Source organism: Pristiophorus japonicus, chromosome 16 (assembly GCF_044704955.1).
Source record: "Pristiophorus japonicus isolate sPriJap1 chromosome 16, sPriJap1.hap1, whole genome shotgun sequence".
Classification (NCBI taxonomy): domain Eukaryota; kingdom Metazoa; phylum Chordata; class Chondrichthyes; family Pristiophoridae; genus Pristiophorus; species Pristiophorus japonicus.
This window is the reverse complement of record NC_091992.1, coordinates 22,139,475-22,152,548: the sequence shown is the minus strand read 5'-3', so window position 1 is coordinate 22,152,548 and position 13,074 is coordinate 22,139,475. Positions and strand designations below refer to the sequence as shown.

The following is a 13,074-nucleotide window of genomic DNA, read 5'->3' as shown; positions in this document are numbered from 1 at the left end:
CCTCTCCCCTCTCCCCCTTCCTCCTCCCCTCTCCTCCTTCCTCCTTCCCTCTCCTCCTTCCTCCTTCCCTCTCCTCCTTCCTCCTTCCCTCTCCTCCTTCCTCCTTCCCTCTCCTCCTTCCTCCTTCCCTCTCCTCCTTCCTCCTTCCCTCTCCTCCTTCCTCCTTCCCTCTCCTCCTTCCTCCTTCCCTCTCCTCCTTCCTCCTTCCCTCTCCTCCTTCCTCCTTCCCTCTCCTCCTTCCTCCTTCCCTCTCCTCCTTCCTCCTTCCCTCTCCTCCTTCCCTCTCCTCCTCCTTCCTCCTTCCCTCTCCTCCTTCCTCCTTCCCTCTCCTCTCCTCCTTCCTCCTTCCCTCTCCCCCTTCCTCCTCCTCCTTCCCTCTCCTCCTTCCTCCTTCCCTCTCCTCCTTCCTCCTCCTTCCTCCTTCCCTCTCCCCCTTCCTCCTCCCCTCTCCTCCTTCCTCCTTCCCTCTCCTCCTTCCCTCTCCCCTCTCCTCCTTCCTCCTTCCCTCTCCTCCTTCCTCCTTCCCTCTCCTCCTTCCTCCTTCCCTCTCCTCCTTCCCTCTCCTCCTTCCCTCTCCTCCTTCCTCCTTCCCTCTCCTCCTTCCTCCTTCCCTCTCCTCTCCTCCTTCCTCCTTCCCTCTCCTCCTTCCTCCTTCCCTCTCCTCCTTCCTCCTTCCTCTCCTCCTCGCTGTCAGAAATGCGTAGACACAGACAGAGAGAGAGAGAGAGAGAGAGACACTGACAGAGACAGAGACACACACTGGGGGGGGGGCCCGTCCCAGCACGCTGTTGGAGGGCTCCCGGTGCTGCAGTCAGTGAGTAGAAATTTTTTTATTTTTTATTTTTAAATTTTTTTTATTTATTAATTTTTTTTGATTGATTTATTGGTTGATTTATTGACGTATTTATCATTTATTATTGATGATGGCTCTTTATTTGTAAAGCTGAAGTGTTTAATGTTTGTAAACTCCCCCCCCCCCCCCCCCCCATTCCCTACGCCTGATTTGTAACCTACGCCTGATTTTCTAAGTGTAGGCAAGGTTTTTCTGAGCGTACAAAAATCTACTTACTCCATTCTAAGTTAGTTTGGAGTAAGGTTTCACTGCCTAAACTTTCAAAACGGGCGTAAGTGGCTGGACACGCCCCCTTTTGAAAAAATAAACTGTTCCAAACTGAAACTGTTCTAACTGACTAGAACTGGAGCAAACTAAATGCCAAGAATTGCAATTTCTAAGATACTCCATTCTAAACCAGTTGCTCCAAAAAAACAGGACCAACTCAGGCCGAAACTTGGCCCCGTTAACTCTGTTTCTCTCTCCACAGACACTGCCTGACCTGCTGAGTATTTCCAGCATTTTCTGTTTTTAATTCAGATTTCCAGCATCCGCAGTATTTTGCCTTTCGTATAAAATCTAATCCACTGGTTCTCATCGGTCTTAAAAAAAATCAGACCCACCTAGGCCAGTAAAATCCTAAAATTGTACCAGTTAAAAAGGAACACCTTCAAGTCACACATTAAATAAAATCTGCATAATATCATTACCTGTACAGTGGATCCTCAGTATCCAAGACACAAACAATTGCAATATTGCAGCAGTCCTCTGTATATTACATTACAGTTATACTACACTATCAGTCAGAGACCTACATCTGCACTGTTGACAAGACCCAAGATATACTGTGAGCTGCGACTCTATAACTTTGCCCACCAGGACAGAAATCTGTACATGGGTGTAAGCACACATCATCATCATAGGCTGTCCCTCGGAATCGAGGAAGACTTGCTTCCACTCTTAAAATGAGTCTTTAGGTGGCTGAACAGTCCAAAATGAGAGCCACAGTCCCTGTCACAGGTGGGACAGATAGTCGTTGAGGGTAAGGGAGGGTGGGATAGATCTGCCGCACGCTCTTTCCGCTGCCTGCGCTTGATTTCTGCATGCTCTCGGCGATGAGACTCTGGGTGCTCAGCGTCCTCCCGGATGCACTTCCTCCACTTAGGATGGTCTTTGGCCAGGGACTCCCAGTTGTCAGTGGGGATGTTGCACTTTATCAGGGAGGCTTTGAGGGTGTCCTTGTAACGTTTCCTCTGGCCATCTTTGGCTCATTTTCCGTGAAGGAGTTCCGAGTAGAGCGCTTGCTTTAGGAGTCTCGTGTCTGGCATGCAGACAATGTGGCCTGCCCAGCGGAGCTGATCAAGTGTAGTCAGTGCTTCAATGCTGGGGATGTTGGCCTGGTCGAGGACGCTAATGTTGGTGCGTCTGTCCTCCCAGGGGATTTGTAGGATCTTGCGGAGACATCGTTGGTGGTATTTCTCCAGCGACTTGAGGTGTCTACTGTAAATGGTCCATGTCTCTGAGCCATACAGAAGGGCAGGTATTACTACAGCCCTGTAGACCATGAGCTTGGTGCCAGATTTGAGGGCCTGGTCTTCAAACATGCTTCAGGTGGCCGAAGGCTGTGCTGGCGCACTGGAGGCAGTGTTAAATCTCATCATCAATGTCTGCTCTTGTTCATAAGAGGCTTCCAAGGTATAAAACACAAAAGGATAGTATGCAGGTACAGCAAGTGATCAGGAAGGCCAATGGTATCTTGGCCTTTATTGTAAAGGGGATGGAGTATAAAAGCAGGAGATTCTTGCTTCAGCTATACAAGGTTTTTGTGAGGCCACACCTGGAATACTGCGTGCAGTTTTGGTTTCCATATTTAAGGAAGGATATACTTGCATTGGAGACTGTTCAGAGAAGGTTCACTAAGTTAATTTCAGAGATGAGGGGGTTGACTTATGAAGATAGGTTGAGTAGGTTGGGCCTCTACTCATTGGAGTTCAGAAGAATGAGAGGTGATCTTATCGAAATAGATAAGATTATGAGGGGACTTGACAAGGTGGATGCAGAGAGGATGTTTTCACCGATGGGGGAGACTAGAACTAGAGGGCATGATCTTAGAAGAAGGGGCCGCCCATTTAAAACTGAGATGGAGAAATTTCTTCTCTCAGAGGGTTGTAAATCTGTGGAATTCGCTGCTTCAGAGAGAATGCGAAAGCTGGAACATTGAATATATTTAAGACAGAAATACAGTTTCTTAAATGATAAGGGGATAAGGGATTATGGGGAGCGAGCGGGGAAGTGGAGCTGAGTCCATGATCAGATCAGCCATGATCTTATTGAATGGCGAAGCAGGCTCGAGAGGCCGTATGGCCTACTCCTGCTCCTATTTCTTATGTTCTTATGTCTGGGAAATGTCCCATACAAATGTTATGTGCAAGCACACATGTTCTCTCACCAGCGGCAGTAGTGCCTACTTTCTCATAATATCTAAAAGAAACCAATCCTGAATTTAAGAAGGATCCAAAAGATCTGGCACAGCACCAAGGACTTTTAAAACTCAACTTTGCAGCAAATGGGGATGTAATCCTAACCTCCCCCGCCCACACTGATGCAAAGCCCAAATGACATGAGGCAACCTCGTGGAGGGTCTGTCTCTCTCAGCACTGGTCTTCAGTGCATTGCAAGTCAGACTGGAATCTGACTCGAGTTATACTGTCAACATCAACTAACCCCAAAACCATGTTACATAACTACGGCCATCTTGTTACAGTGAGAGACATGACCCAACTAGATCATGTTTATATCTCTTAAAATTACAAACAAAAAACTGGAACTGGGATGGATTTGAACTGTTTGAGCTTGTATAGAAAGACTGCCTACATTAAACCAATCAAACTACACCTGTTATTGAGCTGATAGCAAATATGTAATTTCCTGTAATTTTAGCCATTTTAATCATGAATCCTTTCTCCCATGGTGTAATGTGGAATATTGGCAAAAAGCAGATACTATTGCCATTCCCAGGTACAATATAAATTGTGTTTATGAAAGTTTAATACCTTGTGCTCTAAATTTTATACTAAAAATCTACCTCATCTTGTCTCCTCATTCATTTCCTTCCCCCCACAGTAAAATGTAATGTTACAATGGCAAACATAAACAATTGTACAGTAAAGTTTTTGCAGCAATTGCTGAGCCAGCTTTGAAAATCAAAAGTGACACGCAGCTTCATAGCTCACAGGAAATGAAATTCCCTACCTACCATGATTTTACTTATCTACATCATTCACTATTTATTACTAAACTAATGAAGTAACTTTAGTCAGAAAAACACACATCTTATCTCCTAAAGATACAATCAAACTAAAGGCAATATTTTATTGCTTTTCGGGCACTTTGAGCCACATCAAGCATTGCTGCAATAAAAAGCAATTTTCTTATTAAACTTATATACACATTATTAGTTTCTGTTTGTTCAAATTGCTTCGAGCGAGAGTTATTTCAACTGAATACAATCTGCAAAGAGGATCCCTTGCTCCATTAAGTAGGAAACATTTTTACATAAAAATGTAGCAATACTTGATTTAGTTTATTTATAAAATAATGCACCAGTGCAGTCTTCGGCCGCCTTTGGAAAAGAGTGTTTGAAGACCAGGCCCTCAAAACTGCCACCAAGCTCATGGTCGACAGGGCTGTAGCAATACCCGCCCCTCCTGTATGGCTCAGAGACAAGGACCATGTAGACATCTCAAGTCGATGGAGCAATACCACCAACGATGTCTCCGCAAGATCCTACAGAAATCCCCTGGGAGGACAGATGCACCAACATTCGCATCCTCAACCAGGCCAACATCCACAGCATTGAAGCACTGGCCACACATGATCAGCTCCGCTGGGCAGGCCACATTGTCCGCATGCCAGACATGAGACTCCCAAAGCAATCGCTCTACTTGGAACTCCTTCATGGCAAATGAGCCAAAGGTGGGTAGAGGAAACGTTACAAGAACACCCTCAAAGCCTCCCTGATAAACTGCAACATCCCCACTGACATCTGGGAGTCCCTGGCCAAAGATTGCCTTAAGTGGAAGAAGTGCATCCGGGAGGGCGCTGAGCACCTCGAGTCTCACCACCAAGAGCATGCAGAAATCAAGCACAGGCAGCAGAAAGAGCATGCGGCAAACCAGTCCCACCCACCCCTTCCCTCAACCACTATCTGTCCCACCTGTGACAGAGACTAAGGTTCTCGTATTGGACTGTTCAGCCACCTAAGAACACATTTTAAGAATGGAAGCAAGTCTTCCTCGATTCCGAGGGACTGCCTATGATGATGAAGAAAATAATGTAATTTCCCCCCCCCCACCCCTTTGTATTTGATTATTACTGAAACAGGTTGGGGCTGAGAAGGAAAAGGACTTGGATGACAGAATATATTAAATGGTCTCTTCTTGCGCCTATATCCTTAGATTATGTACACAATTGTTTATAAAAGGGAATAGATATTTTGTTAAGGTAGAGTCAAGTTTAAATGTTATTACCACATTGTTAATTCTGTCTAATGTACAGTTTTACAGAAATTATGTAACCAATTAAAGTGAGCTATTTCAAGTCTTGAAAGATGAAATTAGAATTACAGACTGGGATTGTATGTTATTTTTAAATAAAATTTAGATGTAATGTAGTTGGGGAGGGGGGGGTGGATCATTGAGTTTATACAATGAGTCCATCCAATGAGTAGTTGAGCCACAAGAAAAAGAACATCCCATATTTGATACGCAGTCGTTCTTCTCCACTGGGGTGGCTCTACAACTGGCCTCAGAACCCCCGAGTTAGGGACAGAGAACGAGGAAAAAAAATAGATGTTTCTAATACCCACAAAATTATACTTCAGCAAGAACAAAAAGAGTAAAGGGGACAAAACTAGAAACAAAAAATTGAAATAATGCAGTTATTCAATTTATTTATTGTTTCAAAGATTGTGAAGAAGTTTGTTGAAGAATAGTTGACATGCATACTTTCAAAAAAGTCTTTCAAAATTGAATTTTAGTTTATGGTTTCTCTTCTTTTTCCTTAGTAGTTTTAAACACAACACTCAAAAAGGTAGGGTTGCATCTTCCTTAAAATTCAGCAAGCTGCTTAAAGATGAGATGTCTGCTTTACTGCCACAGTATCTCTTTGAAGAGGACAAAATATTTTGATATGCTAATGTTTTAATTGCAAAGTGGCTAAGAGATGACATACCACAAGGAGACTTCCTGTAAACTCATCAGGACTCAAACTGTCAAAGTGCCCAAACCCAAATGAGGTACACTCGGGAGTCCTCGACACCCCAAGTGATCATCCCCATGTCTGTGTCTATATCTTGTAATTGGTTGAGGAGTAGAAAACAAGTTGTCAATAGATGAGATACATCAGGATTGAGGATGGGGGGAGCTGAGCTACGACTCCCTGTTGGGACCACTACAGTTTCTAATTTACATAAATCACTCCAATTCAGTTAACTCAATGCAAAGTAGTGACACTTGGAGCTGATACCAAACTAGGAGGGGCAATGGAGGAAGCAGCTCAAAAATTGCAGAATTAGCTTGATAAAATAGGTGGGCAGAGCAAAGGCAGATGAAGTTTAATATAGACAAATGTTAAACATTGCAATTGGGAAGGAGAGAGATATATCATCATCATAGGCAGACCCTCGAATCAAGGATGACTTGCTTCCACATCAAAAAGTTCACAGGTGTTTCAATGAAGGACCTAAAATTCCAGGTCCCGATCTAAACCTTGAAGGGTGGAAGATGGCTGTGCGTGGATTTTTTTTGACGTGTGGTGACCGTTGCACACCAGCCACCACATGGGCTTGACAGAGCTAGGTCTTGGTCCAGTGGCAAGGATTAGCCAAGACGACTGAAGACCAGCTCTGCTGCACAGACCTAGTGCGCACACATATCGCAGTGTGGGCTGGCCCGTGCTGCCCCCGGGTCCTCGCCTCTTCTGGGCCCCGAACTCGCGGCTCTCCTGGGCCCCGATCACATCACTCCACAATCTGAGAGAAATACATATGCTCCATGAATGGCGTTGAAAGTTAAGGATGAAGCCAAGAGAGACCCACGTGTCTTAGTATACTTGAAAATCAACACATCCAAGCAATGCAGAGCAGCAATCAACAAAGCTAATGGAATGTTGAACTACATAGTCAAAACAATGGAATAAAAGTCAAAGGAAGTTGTGACTAAAATTATAACATACTGGTCAGACAACACCTTGAATACGGCACCCAGTTCTGATTGCTGAGATACAAGGGAGGTAATGAAGCACTGGAGGCAGTCTTACAGAAATACGGAATACAATTGCAAGTTAAATTGAGAGATTAGGACAAGAGGAAATAGATTCAAATTAGTAAACGTAATTCAGGACGGATGTCAGGAAATTCTTCTATACATAAAAAGAGTGGTCAAAATATGGGGCTCAATTTTCCCCAATGCCGTTTTTTGGCATATTTCAAGAGTTACGTGCATTTTTTGGGGGCCAGACGACTCCAAAAGAAAACTTGAAAGTTTCCCCGTTCTAATTTTTGAAATTGGTGCCGCGCAGCTGTCCTTTAGCTTTGTGGGGTGGAGCCCAATGTCTGCGCCAAAAAAAGGATGCCCCCCCCCCCACTTCTGCCCATGCACGGAAAAAAAATGATGTTTTTTATGTGACTGCTATGGGCGCGCATGCCCAGTACACCTCCCAGTCGGCATTCAGCCATTTTTAAAGAGTCAGTTGTGTGTCAGAACTTTAATTCTGAGTGGTGTGTGAGAACGTAAAATAGGATCTGCAATAAGCAACGCATGGACCAAGAATTTCTCTCAGGGCGAAGTGGAGGCCCTGGTTACTCTAATTGAGGCCAGATGGCACAAACTGGACACCAGCAGAGGTCAAATAAAAGTTTCACCAAAAGAAATGAAGAAACTCTGGAACCAAACTTTCACAAGATTGCTGTGGAATGGTGACCACCCCCCGAGGTCCGGAGGCCAGTGCAAAAATAAATGGCAGGACCTTGGTCAAGCAGTTAGCGCAAATAATATTTTCATTTATTCACTGGAATTGCAATTGTATGTGTGACCATCTATATGTCCCACCCAGCAGAAAGACATCCTCTCTAAAAAGTTTTATTTTCATCTTTGCAGAGGAAGATGGCACACAACAAAAAAAAGAGAGAACTCGAACAGGAGGATGCCCAGAAAATCTGCACCCACTGACACCTTTGGAAGACAGGGTCGCTGCTTTGATGGGTCCTGCCTGGAAAAAAGCAACCACCACTGCACAAGCTGGGCCCACACTCGAAGGAGAGGGTAAGTCCTGCAAATTCTACAGTCTGGCTTTGCTAAATGTTAAGCACTGCGCAGGCTAGCCATGCTTTGGCTCATGGGGCTCTCTCCGTCAGCTATGCTTCGGTGAATGCAATGTGCTATCATTCATCATGGTCCTGCAAATCAGCCTGCGCTGTGTGAGCCTACTAATGCCACCCATCCTGCCTCCTCCTCTGCTGCTAACCATTTGTCTGTTCTGTTATATTTTGCAGAACTTGAGGCCAACCCTGACGAGGCTGAAGCCGATGCAGATGATTATTCAGACACAGACAAGACAGAAGAGGAGAACATCTTCCAATCCCACCTTCCAGACCAAGAGCATGGGGGTCAGGAGGAGGAATAAGCCCCCACTGTTGTACTTACTCTGGAGGTGGTGCTGGTGCCGCCCATTGAGGTGCCAGCCCCTTTCCTGAGTGGTACGAGTGTTGGGACATTTCATGGTTTCACACAGTCCAAGGCTGCGGGTTCCAGTGGGGTGCAGCAACCCACAACCAGGGCCCCACCGTCCGAGGCTGCAGGTCCCAGCGGGATGCAGTGAGCCACAGCCAGGGTGAGGAGGGGAAGGAGAGCTCGACAGCGCTCTCCTGAGATGCAGGATGTAACGGATGTGGTTCAGATGATGGCAATGAGTGGGGAGAACACTGACCGTACGCGATCACTCCTGGACACCATCAGTGGGGTGGGTGATGAGGTATCGGAACTGTCAGGAGAAGTAACAACACTCTCGCGAGAAATGAGAACACTGACCGTGCACATAAGGGAGGGAATGTCGCAGGTAGCTGATACACTGTCGGTGAACATTAGGGAGGGAATGTTGCAGGTAGTTGAGACGCTGTCGGGGTACATGAGGGAGTGAATGTCGGAGACAGTTGCTGCAATAAGGGAACACACCCAGACCCCGTGGCCATTGACGGAATCAACAGCCACTCCTACTCCAATCCCAGACCAACCTCTGAAGAGGCCCAAGTCGAGCCTTCCACATGACCTTCTGCCCACACTCTCCATCAAGAAGTGTGCATTACCCGAGATGTTCGAAAGAATAAGCTTGATACGAACCCGAGAAACGCTACGCCACCGCCTGCGGGCAGGGGTGGAGTTACCAAGCCCAAGTGCAGCGGGTGGTCTTTGAATAAGGTGGAGGAGAGATGGATGCAGCCTTTCTTTGCTGCTGCTGTTGTTGTTGTTGTTGTTATTGTTACTGTTGAACCTGTTCTCAAACTAAAAGTTTTTTGTAAGTGATCTTAAAGTTTGTAAGTGATCTTAACTGAATACTTTAAAGTTTGATACAAGAATATTTTTATTAAAGTTAAGAACAAACAAGTGTTAACATTTTGAATAAAATATATTTTAAATTATAACAGAATCATTTACATTATTTGTTCCATTATTAACACAACTTTTGAACTAAAGAAGGATCATTTACATTATTTGTTCCATTAACAATACATTACGGAACAGGTCCAAAACAGTAAACATGGTCCATTTGGAACAGTTGCCGCTGAGCCTTCAGGCAGCAAAGCGTTTATGGATGAGCTGCTGGCGCAAGGCTCGAGCAATCGTTAAAGGGGCACAACGGCCCGCCCTCCTCTGCCATCGTGCTCCGGGTTCAGGTAGTTGCATGGCTTCCTCGTCCTCCTCCTTCTGCTCGTCATCTGCATCTTCCTCATCAGCAGCCTCTCACCTCAGGTGGGTCTTCTACTACCAGCTGCTGCTGCCTCATGATGGCTAAGTTGTGCAGCATGTAGCAGACAACAGTAAACTGAACGACAATCTCAGGGGAGTATTGCAAGTAGCCTCCGGAATAGTCCAGTCAGTCATTGGAAACGCTGCTTCAAGATGCCAATGGTCCTCTCTATTATGCTGCGTGTCGCAATGTGCGACATGTTGCATTCCCGGTCAGCTTCCGTCCGAGTTACACGTAGGGGTGTCATGAGCCATGTGGCAAGGCCATACCCTTTGTCCCCCAGCAGGCAGCTCTGCCCTTCTGGCTGCTGATGAAACATGACAGATATAACGCTCTCGCATAGGATGAACGCATCATGGGTGCTCTCAGGGTATCTCGCATCAACTGCCACGATGCGATGCATGTCGTCACAGACGAGCTACACATTCACGGAGTGGAAGCCTTTTCTATTCCTGTACATCTCGGAATCCTCCAAAGGTGCTCGCAAGGCGATGTGGGTACAATCAATGCAGCCCTGTACTTTTGGCAAGCCAGCAATCCTGGAGAAGTCCACAGCCCTGTCATGCATTGCCTGGGCAGCCATGGGGAACTTTACGTAATCATTCCTCCGGGCATATAGTGCAGCAGTCACTTGCCGAATGCAGATATGTGTTGCATGTTGAGAAATGGCACACACATCCCCAGTTGTGGCCTGGAATGATCCAGATGCATAACATGAAAGTGTAGCTATAACCTTTACTTCAACTGACAAAGCAGTCCTCCTGACGCTTCTAGGATGCAGGTCTGCTTTTATTAACTCACATTTCTCGGTTACAACTACTTTGTGGAAACGCAGCCTTCTCACAGTTTGCATCACTCAGGTGCAGGTATGAACGTCTGTCTTGATATAATCGAAGTTGGTAAGGCCTCTTGCCCATCATCCTACGTGCTCTGAGGTTCCTCAGGTGATGATGCCCAATCAATCTTCTCCTCCGCAGCACTGTCATGCAGAAGGCTTGCACGAGGTGTGGCAGTGTCAATATTGCCCCCATAGTTTAATTGTAGTTTTGCAAGATGCTCAAAACAGCAGGACAAAGCACTCACACCTTCTTACCTCTCTCAGTCCAAGGTGCACGCCCTAGTATGGACCACACCCTGGTCTTCGCATGTGCAATAAGCTTGCTTAGAACAGGAAGTTAGGCATTCAATGAAGACATTTGGGGCAACCAAGTCGAATGCAATTCTTTAATTTTTGACTTTTTTTCAAAGTACCACCCCACCACCGAACGTCTCCTCACTGGGCTCGAGGGTCGGCCGGCAGAATCGCTCCCTCGCCTGGACACAGGGGCTCGGCTTCTACTAACCCCCCTCCCACCGCAGGCTTCTTTTGAAGCTGCTGTATAGCCTAAGGGTTCTCGTCCTTTATATAAGTGGCTGGCAGTTCAGTTCGGCTTCCACCCCACAGCCCACAACCGCCTCCCCGCCCCGCCCCGGGCTTCTTTTGAAGCCAAGCCCCGAGCCCGTGTCTAGGCAAGGGAGCAAATCTACCAGCTGACGCTCTGACCCTCGAGCCCGGTTAGGAGCCGTTCGGTAGTGGGGTGGTACTTTGAAAAAAATCAAAAATTAAGGAATTGCATTAGACTTCCATTTTCTCCCTTTTGACTTTGAAACAATTAAGATTTATGATGCATATTCTTTGACTTCTTGACTCCCTCCAAAACTTCGCCTAAAACCAATGGCGTCTTTCTGCACCTATTTTGTAACATGCGCTGCTTTTTCTTAAGTGTCCAGAAGGTTTTTTGGGAGTCGTCACATACGGCGTCCTAAGACACAAGTAAGTAAGTTGGCCAAGCTTGCTTAAATGTGAAAAACTGGCGCAAACATCAGGTTACGCCCCTTATGATGCAAAAAAAGTTACCTAAAAAAAAAATTGTACCGAACTGAATTACACTGGTGCAGAAACTTTGGGAAACTTGGAGATTTTTATTTACTCAAAAAAAAAAAGGAGCACATCAAAAAACAGCACAGATAATTGGGGAAGATTGAGGCCATGGAATGCACTTCCAGGAAGAGCTGTGGAGATGGAAGCCCTAGAACCTATTAAGAAACAATTTAATATTGAAATAAGGAACTTGAGGAACTTTCTGAATGGATGACAGATGAGTGGAATGACCGTCCTAATTATAACTACCTTGTATAAATATTGGTGGTATTGTTCAACTAATCACCTTAATCTGACAAGTGTCTTTCAAAGTAAGCGCATGTTCTTTAAAGGAATTAGTAGTATTAAAAAAGCACACCTCACCTATCGGCAGTTATTTATTATTTATTTTTTATTATTAATGGAACAAAGAGATCACTTAAGCTTCTTAAACTTGCACTTACATAATTCTTAGAAAATTATTGTGTTTTCACTAAGGAACAAGATTGCATATTTCTTTGAGACCTACTTCAACTCAAGTTCTAGTTTACTTTGATTGACTTTAAAGTACTGTTCAATATCTCACCTACACTGCTTGCTTTGGTTTATAATAGCATTTGTGAATAAACCTGTTTAAAAGTTAAGCTTATAAGAAAAAGTGTATCTTCTGAGATTTCACATGATATAGTGGAATCATATATACTATCTAGTAGCAACTTCAGAATAAAAAGGGAGAATTATTTGCACTACTGCATGCATACACTATGCACACAGGCTGAAGTTTCAAATCATAGGGAGCCTGAACTTGACGACAGAAGTCCCTTTGTGACAAAGGCAAGTGAAATATATTGGGAACAAGCACAAACTGCAACACTGCTAAAGGTTGCAACATCTAGAATAGTATTTTCATTTTTACAATGATTTTCAAATTAAAACCCAACAACCCTAACCCCCCAAAAACTATATTTGAACTAACTTTTAACTTGTTAATTTGATGTTTGAAACGTCACTAGCTTAAGCATCATGTTGCATTAGGATACGGGAAATCAGAAGATAAAGCAAAATCTGCTAAAAAATCAAAATATGTAACTTACCTCATCATCTGAATCAGCAAAAATAGAGGGTTTGGACAATGAAACAGCATTCAGCTTTGTCTTCTTGGACAAAATAAGACCATATCTGTGGAGAGAGAAAGAAAACAATGATTGCAAATGAAAAAAAAAAGGGCAATATGTTTGGTACTATGGATTATTACTCCCCAAAAATCAAAGCATTGCCAAACACGTATCTACTGAATCTCTATCAAGTGCTATAGATT

General features: G+C 44.7%; 1 protein-coding gene across 1 annotated transcript in view; it reads right to left on the bottom strand.

Annotated features, from left to right (window-relative positions):
- nsrp1 (nuclear speckle splicing regulatory protein 1) overlaps positions 1-13,074 on the bottom strand; it is a 58,334-nt gene that overhangs the window by 26,240 nt on the left and 19,020 nt on the right. The window contains exon 2 of the mRNA XM_070857107.1: positions 12,851-12,935. Coding sequence (XP_070713208.1) covers positions 12,851-12,935 — 85 coding nt within the window. The remainder of the gene's footprint in view (positions 1-12,850; positions 12,936-13,074) is intronic.